This window comes from Mustela putorius, unplaced genomic scaffold (genome assembly GCF_011764305.1).
Source record: "Mustela putorius furo isolate JIRA1106 unplaced genomic scaffold, ASM1176430v1.1 tig00001130_pilon_pilon_pilon, whole genome shotgun sequence".
Taxonomy (NCBI): Eukaryota; Metazoa; Chordata; class Mammalia; order Carnivora; family Mustelidae; genus Mustela; species Mustela putorius.
This window is the reverse complement of record NW_025421584.1, coordinates 1675636-1694007: the sequence shown is the minus strand read 5'-3', so window position 1 is coordinate 1694007 and position 18372 is coordinate 1675636. Positions and strand designations below refer to the sequence as shown.

At 40.4% G+C, this 18372-nt stretch overlaps 1 protein-coding gene across 1 annotated transcript; it reads right to left on the bottom strand.

The window, feature by feature from the left end:
* Positions 1-328: 328 nt before the first annotated feature.
* On the bottom strand, positions 329-14500 carry LOC101675016 (lysozyme-like protein 1). The gene is made up of 5 exons (XM_004779349.2): positions 14400-14500; positions 12338-12500; positions 11682-11840; positions 1348-1426; positions 329-557 (listed from the first exon to the last, which is right to left on the bottom strand). The coding sequence occupies exons 2-5, from the start codon at positions 12474-12476 to the stop codon at positions 488-490; spliced, it is 447 nt and encodes a 148-aa protein (XP_004779406.1). The 5' UTR covers positions 12477-12500; positions 14400-14500; the 3' UTR covers positions 329-487.
* Positions 14501-18372: the final 3872 nt, after the last annotated feature.

The following is an 18372-nucleotide window of genomic DNA, read 5'->3' as shown; positions in this document are numbered from 1 at the left end:
GTTAGCAGGAGGGAGGTGCAGAGGGAGAGGGACAGAGAGTCCAAAGCAGACTCCATACTGAGCGTGGAGCCCAGTACAGGGTTTGACCCTACGACCTGAGCCAAACCAAGAGTTAGTTGCTTAACCGACTGAGGCATCCAGATGCCCCAGGAGTCCTCTTTTTAAATGAGAAGCCATTTCAGGGCCAAAAGAGCCAAGAATCCTTATGACAAAGATGGAATTTTGTTCTTTTGGGGGTGAGAACTATTTTGCAGGTGACTTTTCAAATCTCACTGTTGTGCTTTTATGACATCGCTTAAACAGAGTCAGGGCGAAGTAAAGATACCGAAATGGAAATATTTATTTCCTTAAAATTGTAACTTAGTTTTCCCTCTCCAACTTCAAGAAGGAATATTGGGAGGAAGGGGGGACAAGGTGATATGAGAACTTGGACATTCACTACAAATCCTAGGGAGTGGTTGCCGAGCCTCCTGGGTCCAGTTCCAGTTCATGAAACCTCACATCCCTTTTTCCACTCAGACAGGTCCTTGCCCTCACAGTGTCTCTTCCAGCCTTGCCTAAAGAGGAGAGGGAAACAGGAACAACAGAAAGAAGCATGACAATCCAAATATCCATAGGTTCAAAACCATAGGTAATTAACCAAATTTACCAGTGGTTCCCAGGATTTAGTTTTGTTTCTGAGATCCGACAACCTTATCCTTTGCCTTAAGACTTTTCTCTTCTAGATTTGCTCTTAGCCCTCATTAGCCTTAGCAACAGGTAAACACAACTTTTATAGGGTTGGATTATTTAGTTCAACACCTACACCACTGAAAATTCAGGTTCCCCAAGTGGGTGACCTGATTAGCGATGTTCACAGGAAACCCAGCCTTGGGTAACTGGGAGCACCAGAGACCGTGTCTGTGCATTGTCCTAAGCAGCTCCCCTCCAGTGAATGGTGTGTAACTGACATGGTCATTTTTCTCTTGCTACTGCATGTTCTTTCCCCCCACAAAGTGTTGCGCTAGCCCTCCAAGATCTCATCCAAGCGGAGAGCAAATTCAAGCTTTTTTCCTCTGGTGGATGACCTTCACCAGAAATTCACATGAGGAATTGCTCTGTTGTTTGGAATACTAATGTGAAAAGCAATCGCAAACCGCCATGACTCATACTGTCTCTCGTCCCCATAGAAACCCCCTTCACCGTGTTCACTGTCCAGCCACACATTCATGGGGAAGGGAGACAAGGTCACATTAACATCATGGGACCTCTGCAGAGGTGAGCTTATCAGTGCCCAATGAGGTGTGATGAATGGACACGGTCGGTTTTGGCCACGTCAGCCAAAGTTGGCCAAGGGGAAACTCTTACCAATAGTTCATCCCTTCTGTCTCTTTAGCAATTTTCTTGGCACAGATAATTGCATCTGTGAGGTCATCCGTGATCAAGGCTGTGAGAGAGAGTAGAGTATTAGCTGAGACTGTTATTTGAGGGGAAGCCCTGATCAGGTTTTCTGCACTTTTCTCACTGCTTGTTGGAACAGGAGGGTGGAAAGAACTATGAGCCATGTTCTTATTTTTGTTGCGCTTTTTTACAAATCAAAGAATTTTTTTTTTTTTAATTTGTAGAGTAGCCACATTTGGGCTTCTTGAAGTTATGGTCCTGAAGGGTTTTGGGGGATGTGTTTAGGCACAGGAGGAGAGTGTCTCCTGTGTCCTAAAGAAATACACAGGTAGGAGGACAGTACAATGGTTGTTTTTTTTGTTTTTTTTTGTTTTTTTCTCGACTGGGAATGCTTTGGCACTTATGATCTCTTTATAGATAAATATTAAACTTGTCTATTTAACTTTCTAGTTTGTGCATTAAAAAAAAATCCATCCAAGTTGTTTTTTTACATGCAAAAATGTTTATGTCAGACACATTAGTCTTTGTTAGTTTTTCTAGGGCTTTCATACATAACAGATCTTCAGATTGCAAATGAATGCACTGGCCTGAGCATTCTTTCCTGCTTGCCCAGAAGCGGCCTCAAAACCCTCCATGCAAACATGACAGAAAAAGGCAAATAAAGTCCAACATCATTTCTGTTGCACTTCTTCAGAAGTAAATGCAAACATGGGCTTGGGGTGAAGAGTGTTTCTTAGAGATCCACATCTGTGCAAGAAAGGGGACAGAAGCTGGAGTAGGCAGATAGAGATGTCCAGTTGAAATGCAGGCCCATCAAAGTTGCCTAAGCGGTATCCAAATGGTTAAGTCTTTATGAATCCCTCAGTTAGTCCCTAGGTGTGGACTTCCCCGGAGGGGCACAATATTAGATGGGGCAGTCCTCTGCAGCTAAGACAACCCCAAAGGTGGTGCCAGGGAGATAGTCTGAAAATTACACAGACGCTGTTAGAGCCAGACATCTTTCCTTCAAGGCGAATCTGGGAGGTCCATCTCTCTGCCAATCACCACCACCACCAATCAAAGACACAAAAGCCTACACTATTTGATATCATTTTTATTTATTAATTAGGCCAGGATAATGTTCCAGGTTGACAAAGGTGCAAGGACAAAGGCATTCTTCAGTGCTTGCTGGTGAGAGTATAATGGGTCCGACTTTTCAGGAAAGCAATGTAATGGTATGGGTCAAGAGCCTTAAAGCTGTTCTTAATCTTTCACCTAGTAATTTCTCTTTCTGGATCTATCTTTTTTTTTTAATTTATTTATTTATTTGACAGAGATCACAAGTAGGCAGAGGGGCAGGCAGAGAGAGAGAGCGGGAAACAGGCTCCCTGCTGAGCAGAGAGCCCGATGCGGGACTCAATCCCAGGACCCTGGAATCATGACCTGAGCGGGAGGTGGAGGCTTAACCTACTGAGCCACCCAAGCGCCCCTTTCTGGATCTATCTTGAGGAACGAATTATGAATGTAGACAAAGATTTATTTACAAAGTGTTTACTGTAGCTGTTTAATTTACTTCCAAATGGAAAAGATCTAATTGCTTTATAAGAGAGGTGTTCACATTAATAATAATAATATTTACATAGAATGAAACAGAGTGCCATTTAAAATCAAATGTTGAGAAGATTTTGTAATAGTGAAAATGCTCCTAATGTAAGGTTCTCAGTATTGTAAAAAATATCCTCCTAGGGCTACACTGTCCAATATGGCGGCCATTCCCTACATGGGTCTATTTAAATCTAAATTAATCAATACAATCAGAACTTTTGTGCCTCAGTTGCTCTCACTCCATATCAGATGCCTTATGAATCTTTATTGTAGCTAGTGGTTCTCATAGTGAATGGCTGGAGAACATTTCCATCAACCTAGAAAATACTATTGGACAGCACTGGTTGAGAGAGAAAATAAAAAGATAGTCATCATTACCAGTATTTGAAGGTTTAGCTCTCAATTGTGGGATGAAAAGGCTCTTATAACTTCACTGCATATTTCTGAACTTTTGACAGTAGAAATGCATTATTTTTATTTTCAGAAAACTATAACCAAAAAAGAATAATGTCAGCCTAAACAGATCAATACAATACACAATTATTTTGTAAACTCAGTTGAAAATGGAGTTTTTCTTGAGTATGCCAGTGTAGTTGCTAATTGGGTTGCTTTCTCAGATAAGCTTAACTAAAAGATAAAGGTAGTGATAGATTTCTTTTGAGCAAATTCATTCTAAATCTTTTTTTTTTTTTTAATTTAAAACAAACTTCTATTAACCAAGAGAAAATTAACAAAAGGTATGACAACCTCTAGGGAATAAGCAATTGAGACATTATGCAAATTCAGTAACATCTGATTCACAGTGAAAACCAAAGCTTTGTTAGGTTATAAGTTGTTTGCCTAATTTCTGGAGAGATTAGTTCGAATAGTAATCGTTCTTACTAAGAGCCAACGTTTATTAAAAACTTACTGTGTGTCCAGCTCCTGTTAGGTCTCTTTGTGTATTATCTGTGTTCAGCCTCAAACAACTGTGTGGGTGTGTGCCAAGGTCAGCCCTTTAAATGAACCTGCATTCAAAGCCATGGCTTAACTTCTATTGTCCTTGACGACTTGCTTCCAACTCACGTAAGCAAAGAGGCCTGCTTATGGAGTACTATAGATGCCAGTGAACTTGAGAATAAAAACATAAATATTCATTTTTCGAGTAATTATTTATTTATTAGGAGATCATCCAAACTCAAGTGCTTGGTATCTGCTGCATGTTCAAATTACCTAGAGACACTTTATTTGGGGCGCACACATGCTTGGTAAGTGCTGAGATACCGTTTGTGTTTAAAAGTGGTTGGAGCCTGTTTCCTAGGAGAAGTGGGTCCAGTGGGCCCTCAGGGAGTGGGAAAGAAACAGGCTATCCATAGTGGGGAAGACATAGAGAATATTCTGTTATGCCAGGACAGTACAATGTCATGTGGAAGGCTTGTGTTGGAGGTAAGGCAGTTCGCTTGGCTGGAGATAGTGTGTACCATTGGCGAGAGGATTAGGTTCTCAGGCCCATGTGCTGGAGACCTTGTAGTTTGTTTGTTAGTTCCCCACTTCGCTGTAGCTTTTTGTAACAATAATGAGATGTCTTGAAAGTGCTAGTTGGACGTGACTTTGAATTTGCTTGGGAAAATGCGTGAAGGGAGATGGGGGCTGGGAATGGAGAACCTGGTATGCTGAGATGTGAAAATACAATGAAATCACCACAGAGGGGCAGCAGAGGGGCAGAAATGAGGCAGGAGAGCAAGTATTTCTAAGGCTCCAGGCCAAGAATTGCTTCTGCTCCATTTACTTTAAATAGACAAGTCTCTGCAGTCAAAGGGTCAAAGGGTTCTGTCGAACAGCAAAGCATTATTCAACTGAAGAGTTTATTTTCCCACATAAACAACAGAAAACATCAGCAATCTACGCAGAAAGAACTACGGTATTTTCAGGTAAGTTTGTTGTGCTTCAATGTCTCTGCGTCTCTCCCCACCATCTCCTGCTTCCCACCTACTGTATCACTATCATGTCAACAATTTACATCTCCTTCCTCTCTCTGGAGTGACAAAGGCCAAGTTAGATACCCAGCTGATGGGAAATAGAGAGTAATAAAAGTAGATGACGCTAGATACAAGAGACAACAACCACCTTCCTTTTTCTTAAACATCTCTTACTTTAAAGAGGTCTGTGCTGTTGAAGGAAAATAAAGATTGATATTATATTATTATTTGTGTGTATATATGCATATATAAAAATATTCTGTCCAAATAGTTTGGGGATGGTAGGCAGGAATTTTGGAAATAGATTTTGGCCTGGGAGTAAGATGGCATGGCTTTGGAAGATGGTCAAAAGGTGCACATGACCCGTACATGTAGGGAACGTCATGTTTCTCATAAAGAGACCATAAGGCTAACTTGTTTCCGGGTTCCCATGACAAATGTCCCTACTTCTGTAATACGTGGGACAGAATGACATTGTCCATAATTAAAGCTTCTCTGGCCTGAGGCTGAGGGAGGCCAGCTACTGAGGGGTGATTAAGATATAAAACCAACATCCTGTTTTCTATTTTAAAGCTGTCTCTAAAAATCTCATGCTCTTTATGATGAGAAAGCGGATATGAGTGTTCGTTCACCTCTAACCATGAACCATCCAACATTTTAATTTTCTAGAATTCAAGATTGCCTTGCAGATATAGGTTTGCCCCAGACTTCCGTATTTGAAACCAAATTGAACAATATTAAATTAGTCAACTGCATGTAAAGTCAAGCACGGCCATGAAGGAGAAGATTTTCTCTCCTGCTGTAAACAGCAAGGAAACTAGACAAAATACACGAGCACATTATCTTCAGATGTTAGGCAAAAGGCAAGGTGGGATCATGACCCTTGAGAGATAGAAACCAAAGGAGAAGAGTCTTATGATCACCATGACTTTCTGCCCAGAAGCATTTGCCAAACCAGAAAGTTAAAACCCAGGCAGGAGACGGCAATTTAAGTGGAGGAGACAGAGGTAAGAGGCGAAGGCAGCTGCAATTTGTGGGGAAAAATACTTGAAGGTTAGGGGCCACCCAGAAGAAGGACACCAGAAATCAGCGTAGGGATTCCACTGAACCTTTGGCCAAAGGCTTAAACTGGACTTGCAAATGGTAAGACTCCACGAAGCTAGCTAGAAAACAATTACTGGGGACCTCTACAGTTACAGAGCTTACACGGGTCTGGGAGACATTTGATTTCTGACTAATCAGAAGGGAGAGACATTGGTGAACCCCTGGACATTCAAAAGACACTAGAAAAGGCATGTGTTGGTAGTAGCACTGAATTAACCCCACCATAAACATGACTCTCAAACTTCCCTACCACAATTTTTTTTTAAGATCTTATTTATTTATTTGAGAGAGAGAGAGCTTAAGCATAAAAGGGAAGAGGTCAGAGGGAGAAGTAGACTCCCCGCCAAGCAGGGAGCCTGATGCAGGACTTGATCCCAGGACTCTAGGATCATGACCTGAACCAAAGGCAGTGGCTTAGCCAACTGAGCCACCCAGGTGCTCCTCCCCACTACAACTTAAAAGCAAGTCTTAAAAGGGTCAGGCTGATCAGAATTAACTACTTGCCAAGATGAAATCCAACACTCCTTAAAGGAAGAAAACATAATCCAGACACTTAAAAATGTAACATATACTATCTTTAGGATCCAACAAAATGTTATTGTATGTGCAAAGAGGCATAGGAATATGACCCCTAACCAGGGAAAAGATCAGTCAATGTTAAGACCCAAAAATGATACAGTTGATTGAATTACCAGGCAAGGAATTTAAGACAATTTATAAATATGTTTATTTATATCAAGGACTTAAAGAAAAACATGAATAAAATGAGGGAAATGAAAGCTATATAGCAATGACCTTGCACAAAAATATACCATCTCTGAAATAAAACATTCAATGAATGAATTCAGTAGATTAAGCACTTTGGAAAAAAGAGAACTTGAAGACATAGCGATGGAAACTATTGAAAATAAAACACATAAAGGGAAAAATATGGGAAAAATGAAGAGCCTCAGTGACCTGTGGGACACATCAAATGATCTGATACATATACCATTAAAGTTTTAGAAGGAGAAAAGATGAAAGCTATGAACCCAGGGATCCAAAATGTTAATGAACATCAAGTAAGATAAACACACACACAAAAAACACACATCTTCTCTTTGAAGACTATAGTGTATTCTGTTTCTCTCTAGTTTCCTGAAATTTCATGAGGATGTGCCTTAGTGTGAAACTATGTTAATCAACAAGATTATGTGATGGGCCTTATAAATAGGAAACAGATGCCCTTCAGTTCTGGAAATGTTTTATTATTTTTTTTTTATTTACTTGACAGACAGAGATCACAAGTAGGCAGAGAGGCAGGCAGAGAGAGAGGAGGGAAGCAGGCTCCCCGCTGAGCAGAGAGCCCGACGCGGGGCTCGATCCCAGAACCCTGGAATCATGACCTGAGCCGAAAGCAGGGGCTTTAACCCACTGAGCCACCCAGGTGCCCCTGGAAATGCTTTTTAAAGATTTCATTCTATCTACTGTTTCTCTTCTATCCTGCTGAAACATGCTATTCAGATTCATTTATTTTTCATATCCTTATTTCTCCTATTTTCCATCTATCTCTTTTTAATTCTATTTTTAGAAAGATTTCCTACACAGAGCTCCTACACAGAATCTTTAGTTATTTCCTTTTCCATCTGTCTGAATTCTCCTGGGCAGATCTTCTCTTCTGGAGAGGATAGCCTGCCGCTGTCTGTCATTCTAGGATCTAAGTGGAGGAAAGTTGTTGGGACTATGGTAACTTTAATTTAATCTCCTGTGTCTTCAGTGTGAAACTCTCACATTCACAGGTTATTGAGGTCCCTCAGTTGACTTTCTACTCACTTGTCCAAAAAGGAAAGCTCCAGTGTTCTGCCAGAATTGGGGAGGAACAGTCAGTAGCTGAATGGAGTCAGGAAGGGAAACAGATGGTCTAGCTGCTCCTTAATTGGGCTTCTCATTGATTCTCCTATTTTCTACCTACTTTCATTCCAGTTTCAAGAATTAGCTGACCCTGCTGATTTCTGAGCCCTTTTAGGATTCTATGGTTGCTTCTTGTCTTTCCTACTGTCAGTTTAGGTCTCAGATTTCTTTAATTACTTAATTAGCCAGTCCTTGTCCTCCTGCTTTTCAACTTCTAAAAATGTTCATGTCCAGGTGCTGTATTGAAGTGAAGACTTCATTGGCAAACTATTGGGGAATGCTAATGAACTTGACCATGGATGGGGAGGGGTTTAAAAGTCATATCTGTAGGAAGGTGAAGATACTGAATGTTTTAGCCCAGAAGATAAGAAATTAAAGATAAGAAATATCTACTAGTTATTTTCAAACACTTAACAAGTTTCTGTGTATAAAATGGAGCAAATTTGTTTTAAATAAACCCAGGAGGAAAAAATAGAATTAATGGAAGAAAGCTAGAAAGAGGTGGATTTTAGCCCAACAGAAAAATGTTCTAAATTAGGAATTGATTGACAATTGTATGATTTTCTTCAGGAGTTAGTGACCATACTCTTATAATGTAGGTGTAGGGACAATTTACTGGAAAATTGACATATTGTTCAATCATTCATACATTCAAACATATGTACTGATTATCGTGTTTGTGTCAAAGAGGAATTAAAAGTTTATTTCCTGCTCCTAAGGAGTTTGCCACAGAATATCTTATAACACCTTATCTTCAACCTTGCTCCTAATTCCTTCCATTCATTTATTTAATGAATATCTATTGAACCCCAAAACTCTGGACAGGCACCCTTCTGGGCATTGAGAATATATCAGTGAGCAAAACAGATAAAATCCTTGCCTTCGTGTTGCTCACGTTGTAGAGAGAGGGCAGGACCTATATCTCTTGTCTGTTCTCCATCCCATCAGCCATGACCATCATTCAGGTCTTTCTATCTCTCACCTCAACCTTTGCAATGGCAATATCTCATACCCTGTCTTCAGATTAATCCTTCTGGAACAATTCTTAATCAACTGACCTCTGTTGATTTCCTATTGCAGGCAGAAATCGGTACATATATCTTACCTGGCTTCCCAGGCCCTTCATAATCAGGTAGTAATCAACCGTTCAACCCTAGGTCCTGTGATTTGTCTTAACATCCCCTTTGTTCCAGATAACACAAATGTCTCACTTCTCCCTGTGTGTGCCACATGCCCTCTCTCCACATGCACCTTTTGGCTTCTGTTGTTCCCTTTACCTGGAATGACTCTTCTCTACCTCTGAATGTCCAAATTTTACCTATCTTCCAAGCCTTAGATCAAATATCATTGTGTCTACAAGACTTTCCATGATTTGATCAATGAGGTCTTTGTCCTCTGAAGTCCACAGCACTCAACCCACACCTGTTTATAGTCCTTTAACTTCCTAAAGCATATATTCTCTTTCCTAATACCAGAATTTATGTCTGATGCTTTCCGTCAGCCTTTTCTGTGCACACATATATTTCTTAAATGATTGAAGTAGAAGCCTTAGAAGTGAATTCTAGCTTAATTTATACTGTTCACAAAAGGTAAAGTGTATTTATTTGCCTTGTTCTGTGCAAAGAAGCATCAATGCATGCTTTCAATAAATTGCTTCACAGTTGGCAAACAGTTTTCTCCTTCTTATTGAATATACATAATGTCTCTATGCATGAAAGGGTAATAAGATAATTTTTCCACCCCTCCATTTTTCTGGTTGATTCACAAAAACCATCCTAGAAGAAGTCAGTCATCTCTGGGCAAGTAGGCCACAGCTTTCTTGCTTTTATCCCTGAGGACATTATTATTTTTTTTTTTTTTACTTTCTGATTGTTTCTGTCTTTTTATTAGCATATGTAGATCATTCATATTTAAAATGATTATTGATATCATTGATTAATATCTGCCATATTTGTAAATGTTTTCTATTCATTGTGCTTGTTGTCTTCCAGTCTTCTTTTTTTGTGTGTATTTTTTGTTTTGCTTTTGCCTTCAGTGGTTTTAATTCTGAAAAATTTTCTCATTCAGATGAAGTGTAGAAATCTCAGTTTCATTAAGCCCCTTTGCCATCCCCTTTCTAGTATAACTGTCTTAACTATTTCCTCTATATACACTGAGAACTACATTAGACAATATAATTTTTTCCAGCAATCAAACATAATTTAGAAAATTCAAGAAAAGCAAAGTCCATTGTATTTACTCATTTTTACTTCCATACTCCTTCCTTTGACATGTTGTAAGATTCATTGTTTTATAATTTATTTTCTGCCTCAATAATTTACTCTAGCGATTGTTGTTGGCAGGTCCGTGAAAACTTCTCTTAGGTTTCTTTCATCTGAAAATGTCTTGATTTCTTCATAATTCCTGATGAATATTTTTACCGTACATAAAATTCTGGATTAATATTTTCTTTGAACTCTTGTGGAATATTTTGCTGTTTTTCTCTTACGCTGTGGTTTCTAGTTAGAAATCTATTTTTCTTTCTTTTTTTAAGATTTTATTTATTTATCTGACAGAGAGATCATAAGTAGGCAGAGAGGCAGGCAGAGAGAAAGGAAGAAGCAGGCTCCCCTCTGGGCAGAGAGCCTGATGCGGGGCTCAATCCCAGGACTTCTCGGATCATGACCTGTACTGAAAGCAGAGGCTTTAGCCCACTGAGCCACCCAGGCACCCCGAGAACTCTATTTTTCAAATGATTTTTCATCTGTAGGTGAGATTAGGCAAGATGTTTCTTTCCATGCAGTTTTTTTTTTAATTTAATTTTTTTCAGTGTACCAAAATTCATTGTTTATGCACCACACCCAGTGCTCCATGCAACACATGCCCTCCATAATACCCACCAGCAGGCTCACTGCCCCCCCGTGACTCCCTCCCCTCCCAAACCCTTGGTTTGTTTCTCAAAGTCCACAGTCTCCTGAGGACATTATTTTTTTTTTTTTATTTTCAGCGTTAACAGTATTCATTGCTTTTGCACCACACCCAGTGCTCCATGCCATCCGTGCCCTCTCTAATACTCACCACCTGGTTCCCCCAACCTCTCACCCCCTGCCCCTTCAAAACCCTCAGATTGTTTTTCAGAGTCCATAGTCTCTCATGGTTCACCTCCCCTTCCAATTTCCCTCAACTCCCTTCTCCTCTCCATCTCCCCTTGTCCTCCATATTATTTGTCTAAAGATTTTTATTTATTTATTTGAGAAAGAGAGATCACAAGTAGGTAGAGAGGCAGTCAGAGAGAGAGAGAGAGGGAAGCAGGCTCCCTGCTGAGCAGAGAGCCCGATGTGGGACTAGATCCCAGGACCTGAGATCATGACCTGAGCCGAAGGCAGCAGCTTAACCCACTGAGCCACCCAGGCACCCTCCATGCTATTTGTTATGCTCCACAAATAAGTGAAACCGTATAATAATTGGCTCTCTCTGCTTGACTTATTTCACTCAACATAATCTCTTCCAGTCCCGTCCATGCTGTTACAAAAATTGGGTATTCATCCTTTCTGATGGACCAGAATCTGGACCATAGTGTATGTGGACCACATCTTCCTTATCCATTTGTCCATTGAAGGGCATGTTGGTTCTTTCCACAGTTTGGCAACTGTGGCCATTACCCCAAAGATACAGATGTAGTGAAAAGAAGGGCCATCTGTACCCCAATGTTTATAGCAGCAATGGCCACGGTCGCCAAACTGTGGAAAGAACTGAGGACATTATTTTTAAAAAATCAAAGTGTACCTGAGCAGGCCACGTGACAGTGGTTCTTCTCTTGTAGCTTAGCACGTCTGCACCATGTGAAACTATTTATCTGAAAAATGCCATAGTCGATGCTTCCATCCTCCAGTTCGGTCTGAGCTGTCGTGTTGTAGTGGCTCTCATAGTATGCCATGCAGATCCCTAGACGGGGAAAAACCAGAAATGCCAATAAAAGAAATACATTTTGTTCTCCAAGTCTGCTCTTAGAGGAGAGCTCCTTTACACATGTTACCGTAATGCTGTGGTCCCAGCAGAACTTGGGGGAGAGAGGGGACAGGGCAAGTAGCACACCCATGAGGCACTTCCAAAGTGGCACACCTAGTCAGTGGCTGCACCCAGACTAGGTCAGAAGTCAGGTCTGCCCTTACCACGCCAGCAAGGGAGACGTAGTTTTCTCCTTCCCTTGCTGGTATCATTTGTGGAGGACTCCAGGAGTGAGGACATGAGGGGTAGGGAGGAGGAGAGGTGCCCCAGGGAGCATCATTTGAGAATATGTGGATAGCTAGTAGGCGTCCTTGGGAGGGGTAGGTAGAGCATGGAACAGCTGGGGACAAGGCAAAGCTGGGGGTTTGGAGAGACTCGGGCATCTCATCAGAGAGACCAAAGGTAGGAAAAGAACAGGAAGAAAGAAATCTCACAGTTTCCAAGGCTAAAGCCCTGGTAATTGTCCAGGCCAGCCCTCGAAAATATTTTTGCCAGTTTACAGCGAGTGTAGACTTTGGGCTCAGTGGCCATGACCAGGCAGCCAATCAGGGCCAAGATGCCAGCAGCCTTCATCCCCAGGTCTGTTGGAGGCAGAACCTGTCAAAGATCAGGAGAACAGGTCAAACCACCTTGCTTTGTCCTGAGTCCTGAGATTAAGTCTATTGCCACTGAGAACGTAAACATTTGTCATGGTTGTGGGTGGCCCAGCTGAGATATTTTCTGTTAATTTAATTTTGTATTATTTACATTTTATTTTAATTTTTAAATCTTAAAAGCTGTTTTATTGCTATAATACATTAGTGTCAGATGTACAACAGGGTAATTTGACAAGTCATAAATTTATCTCTTACGCCATGTTCACCACAAGGGCAGCTACAGTCTGTCACTCCATTCTATTGACTATAGCCCCTCTGCTATATCTTTTATTCCTGTGACTCATTCATCCCTTACCTGGAAACCTGTGTCTCCCTCTCCCCTTCACCCATTTTGCCCATCCCTCCACTTCCTGTTTTTTTTTTTTAACCCCTTAGAACCAGAAACAAAGTATAGGAATATACAGTATAAAGAAGAATGAGTGCAGGTTCTTAATACTTTCCTACATGGTCACTGTCAAGTAAATACTATTATGTTCCCTGGGTCAGGCAAGCAAAGAAATGAACCCTCCTTTATTGATGTCCAGTTAGAAACCACAGGGGGTGATACATCTCCTGAATTCCCATTTTAATTATATGAATAGAAAAAAATAGAATACAAAGACTGAAGCATTCCCTATGCGTGGGGGAACATGACCCAGTTTCAACCAGAGATGAAATATACACGGGTCGGCATGGACAACTTTAAGATTTACTATTTGGGCTTTCTTGAAGCAAGAAGGCCTAGCACCTTATCTTTCTTCCATCCTCTTAATACTGTCCCAAATGCAGAAATGTTGTTTCAAAACTATAATGTTGTGTTGCGAGCGCAGTGTGTCTCTGAGCTCCTTCATCACTATGTCGTGGGCCCGCCTTTTTAAAAGTCATGGTATTGACTGTTGAGTGAGGGGACAGGTGACAATGGGTCATAAGAGGAGGGAAGTGGTGGTGGGAGTAGAGAACCCATAAAGAGACCCCCCACTGAATTTTTTAAAGTGGTTTCCACTTACAAATTAAATGTCAGAAAGTTCCATGCCTTGTTGGCTATTGGTTTTCTAGAAGTGCTTCCTCTCTTGAAGCAATGTCTTCCCCACATACAGTAACCTTGCTGAGAGGTGGAGTGAAATTTCTGATACTGAATGTGATGTTAATACACATTTTCACCCAGCATCATTTTCTGCACTGCCTAGAAATGTCTAAAGTTATTTTTTGCTCTCTTAGAGTACACTCTCCAGTGGATAGGTGAGGCTAAAAACAGGGCTGAGTATTCAGAAAGGTGAGAGGAAGAATCATTATGCGGTCTTTAAAGTAACTAAACAATAAGGTAAATATGTGTCCTGTAGGGTATATAGGATACATACTGGTGAATAGTGAGGGTCACCAAACCAGACGTGCTTTTGTAAGTAAAGTTTTATTGTATTGGAACGTTGCTATGCCCATTCGGTAATATAGAGTGCATGGTTCTTTTTCACAGAGTTGAGTGGTTGGATTACAAACCATACAGACCACTAAGTCTAAAATATTTATTATCTGGCCCTTTTCAGGAATGGTCCCTGATGTAAGCAGTGAGCTATATGCCAGGCACTGAGGGGGATACACAAGAGTTTTACTATGCAGACCTTATCAGTTAGGTTGGTTTCCATCCCCTGCCTTAGAATCACACTGGCAGCAAACAAAACAAAACAAGACCCCCCCCAGCAGTGGTAGCCCCAAGCACCATGTTCGGCGTCCTGCAAGCAAAGGTTGCTGTTGCTGATTCTTTGGGACAGGTGGCTTCATTGGACTACTTCAGATCTTACCAAAGAGGCAGATTGCTGGTGCCTACCCCAGAGACCCTGCATGAAAGGAATATTCCTTTACTTACTCAATCAGTGATTGGCAGCTCACATGAGCTTCCTGCACCCCATGAAGCCATTTCTGATTCTGACAAGACCCAAGTGATCTGTCTTCAACCAGGAATCTTTCTTCAGAGCCTTAGAGAGAGAAGAATTCTTAACTCTTGTTCCCTACTGCCTAAAGATTCTAGAATCCTGTTTCTTGGGACTTGGGTGATAACTATGTTCTGGGCCTTCCTTACCTCTCTTTTTTTTCTTTTTTATTGTCCTCCCCAACAGCCCTCCTCACTATACAACTGCACTAAGGCCTCCCATCCAAGCACAAGCTTCTTTCTCGGGCAACTGTCTCCAAACAAGTTTGGAGATCCCATTAACATTGAGCACGTACCCCTTGTAGGTATATATCAGATTATGAATCACATTCATGTTCTATACTAATGTTACTTAAATTATAAACATACATGAAACCAAGATTTGAAAAAGGATGAGATTTAAAAATTTAAAATTTTTTAAACTTTTAAAAATTATATTAATAGCACAAAATGTCTTGTTATAATTTGTTATTAATAAAATATCTTAGTGAGATCAGCAACACAACTCAAGATGTAGGAAAGATGGTCAACATCTTTCATCATTAGAGAAATAGAAACTGAAACCAAAATGAAATATCACTCACACCTCTTAGAATAACTCAAATCGGGGCACCTGGGTGGCTCAGTGGGTTAAGCCTCTGCCTTCAGCTCAGGTCATGATCTCAGGGTCCTGGGCTCGAGCCCCACATCGAGCTCTCTGCTCAATGGGGAGTCTGCTTTCCCCTCCCTCTCTGTCTGCCTCTCTGCCTACTTGTGATTTCTCTTCCTGTCAAATAAATAAATAAATAATCTTTTAAAAAAGGAAGAATAACTTAGATCAATCAATCAAACAGTACGAAATGATGATATAGCTGTAGATCAGTGAGGAGTCTCATTCATCTGTGGCAGAAAGCAAAACTGTGTAGTCACTTTGAAAAACAGTTCAGCAGGTCTGGCTAAATTAAGCATAGACTTTCCAATCACATCAACAATCACACATCGGTATTTGTCTAAGTGAACAGGAAACTTCTGTTCTCGTGAAAAGTTAACCTACAACAACTACTCATAATCACAGAACACTGGAGGCAACCAGATGTCCTTCAACAGGAGAAACCATAAAAAACTTGGCATATCCATTCAGTGGAATACTACTCAGCAATAAAAGGAACAAGTTACCAATTTCCACAACATGGATGAATCTCAAGCTCATTTTACTTAATAAAAGAAACAACACAAAAGACTATATTATAGGATTTCATTTATGTGACCTTATGAAACAAGTGAAAACTATGGGATTGAAAACAGATCAGTGTTTGCCAAGGATTAAAGGTGGGGTTGACTACAGAGAGGATGAACAAGGGAAATTTTACATCAATGAAACCAGTCTCTATGGTACTGGAGTATCCGATACACGATTCTGTGATTTTGTCAAAACCACTGAATTGTGCGCCACATGAACTTTGTTGTATACAAATTTTAAAAAATCAACCAGGATGTTGGGCGATCCCAGGATGCAATGCAGACTGACAAATTTAACTGTATTCTAAATGTGGGAGATAATCTCATTGAAGGGGATGGAAAAACAGTTACTGATCGAGCTAATTTTGGAAAACACCGTTTTCACTGGATATTTCCGTCTAAGGACGAAAAGATGTGTATATCAACACTATACTGTCATTAGTAAATTAGCTTCTCAGAGGGGCAAAAGTTAGCAATTCTAAAACTATTTTACTCATATACTAGGATTAAACAAGTGAGTAAGTAAATTATGGACAATGAGAGCCAGATTTTACACTGTCAGGAAGAAGTTACAAATAAAGAAGAAATCGAGAATGAATCCTGTTGTGCTGGATTAGAGGCAGAGATTATCTATCTATCTATCTATCTATCTATCTATCATCTATCTTCAGATAGATCCACACATGCATACACACATGTACACATATGTACCTATAATTTTCCCTATCTTTGATATGTTCAATAGATGTCTCTTCACTCTATCTATTGAATATATATACATAAATATTTTTGGCTTTGATAGAAAAATAAATATAGGTTTGTGTATATACATGACTTAGTATATACATATTTATTTCTTAACTGCATCTTCTGAAAGGACCTAGAAAATGTGACACTCGGTAACAATGAGCACACTCAGAACCTCGATCTTGCTTCTAACACCATTCTCCAAAGAATGAAGCCAGGACATCTTGGAAAATTGGCTGATTTCAGGATTGGGGCATGGAAAATGCAAAATGAGCCTGGGGCATCTTATTAGTGGTAGATATTGAGGAAGCGCTTAAAAAGAGACAGACGAAGAGGGAGGTGTATTATATCCAAGAGACAGAGGAGCCAAACTGAAAGAACTTTAATGGCCAAAGCTGGAACAATTTGAACAGCCAAATAAATAACTATAGTATTGGATTATAACTCAGGAAATAAAATAAATATCTGTGAGTGCATACTGATATAAATAAATGATTGGATTAAATAAATATATGGGGAAAAGGGACAAGTCTTACTTACAGAAGAATTCTAAATAATTTATGTAGATAATTCCCACCCCCCTCTGGGAGATGGAGACTAATTCTCCTCCCTTTGAATAGGCGCTGGGTTTAGTGACTTGCTTCCAACAGACAGAGCATGGAGGAAGGAAAACAGTAACTTTATAGTGGAGAAACCTGACGCACCTCACCTTAGCCAGGGAGGAAGGTTAACCTCATCAGTGAGGAGTCATGTTATGTACCCACTGATAGCATGAGATGACAGGGACACTTGACCTCTTTGGTTTTCTTCCCCAACATCTACAAGAACCGTCTGATGATGAGAAAATACGTTAAACCCCAAATGAAGGACATTCTACAAAATACCTCATCAGTACTCTTCAAATGTGCCAAAGTCATGAAAAACAAGACCAAGAAATTGTTACAGGCTGGCAGAGATTAAGAAGATATGATGACGAAATACAGTGCGGTATCCTGGATTGGACCCTGAAATCGAGAAAGGATAATATTGGAAAACCTGGTGAAATCTGAAAAAAGTTAACACATGGTGCCAACGTTAATTTCTGAGTTTTGACATACTTGCTGTGGATATGACAGATGTTAATGTCAGAGAAGCTGAGTAAAGGGTATATGGAGACTACCTGCTATCTGGGAAACTTTTCTATAAATCTAAAATTGTTCCAAAATACGTTTAAACATCTGCTAGTTCCTATAACTGCTGATAGGCACTTATAACAGAAAAGTTGAGCATATCTGAAACACTCGTGTGATATTGTGATTTATAATTAGAAATGTATATTTGGTCTTCATTCCGCTTCTGGCACAGAGCTCTTAAAACGTTGGAACTTCCCAAGTGATAAGAGTGATCAATGTGTCTTGATGCTCATAGCAAACCCCTTTCAAACCCCAGTAATGTTTGTGAGTTTATGTTAATGGGGTAACTTTTGGAGAGCACCAAAAGATGGGGCTGGTTTCCAGCAGAACCAACCCTGTGATTAGAGGGCTGGAATTTTCAGTCCCACACCCCTGACTTCCCAGAGGGGAGAAGGTCTGGAAGTGGAGTCCAGTTCCCAATGGCCAATGACTTAATTCATTGTGCCTATGTAACAAAGGCTTCATAGAGACCCCAAAACGATGGGGTTTAAGAGCTTCAGGGCTGGTGAACAACAGGAGGTGTGGGGAGAGGGGTGTGTTTGGAAAGAGCATGGATTCTGCAACCCTTCCCTCATCAACCCATAGAGCTAGATGCTTAGCTCTATGCATCTCTTCCATCTGACTCTCCCTGAGTTTTATCCTTTTAAAATAAACTGTAAACATAAATACGTGTTTCTCTGAGTTCTCTGAGTTGCTGCAGGAAATGAATCAAACCCAAGGAAGGGAGTCTTTGGAGCTTCCAGTTTATAGCCAGTTGGTTAGAAGCACAGATG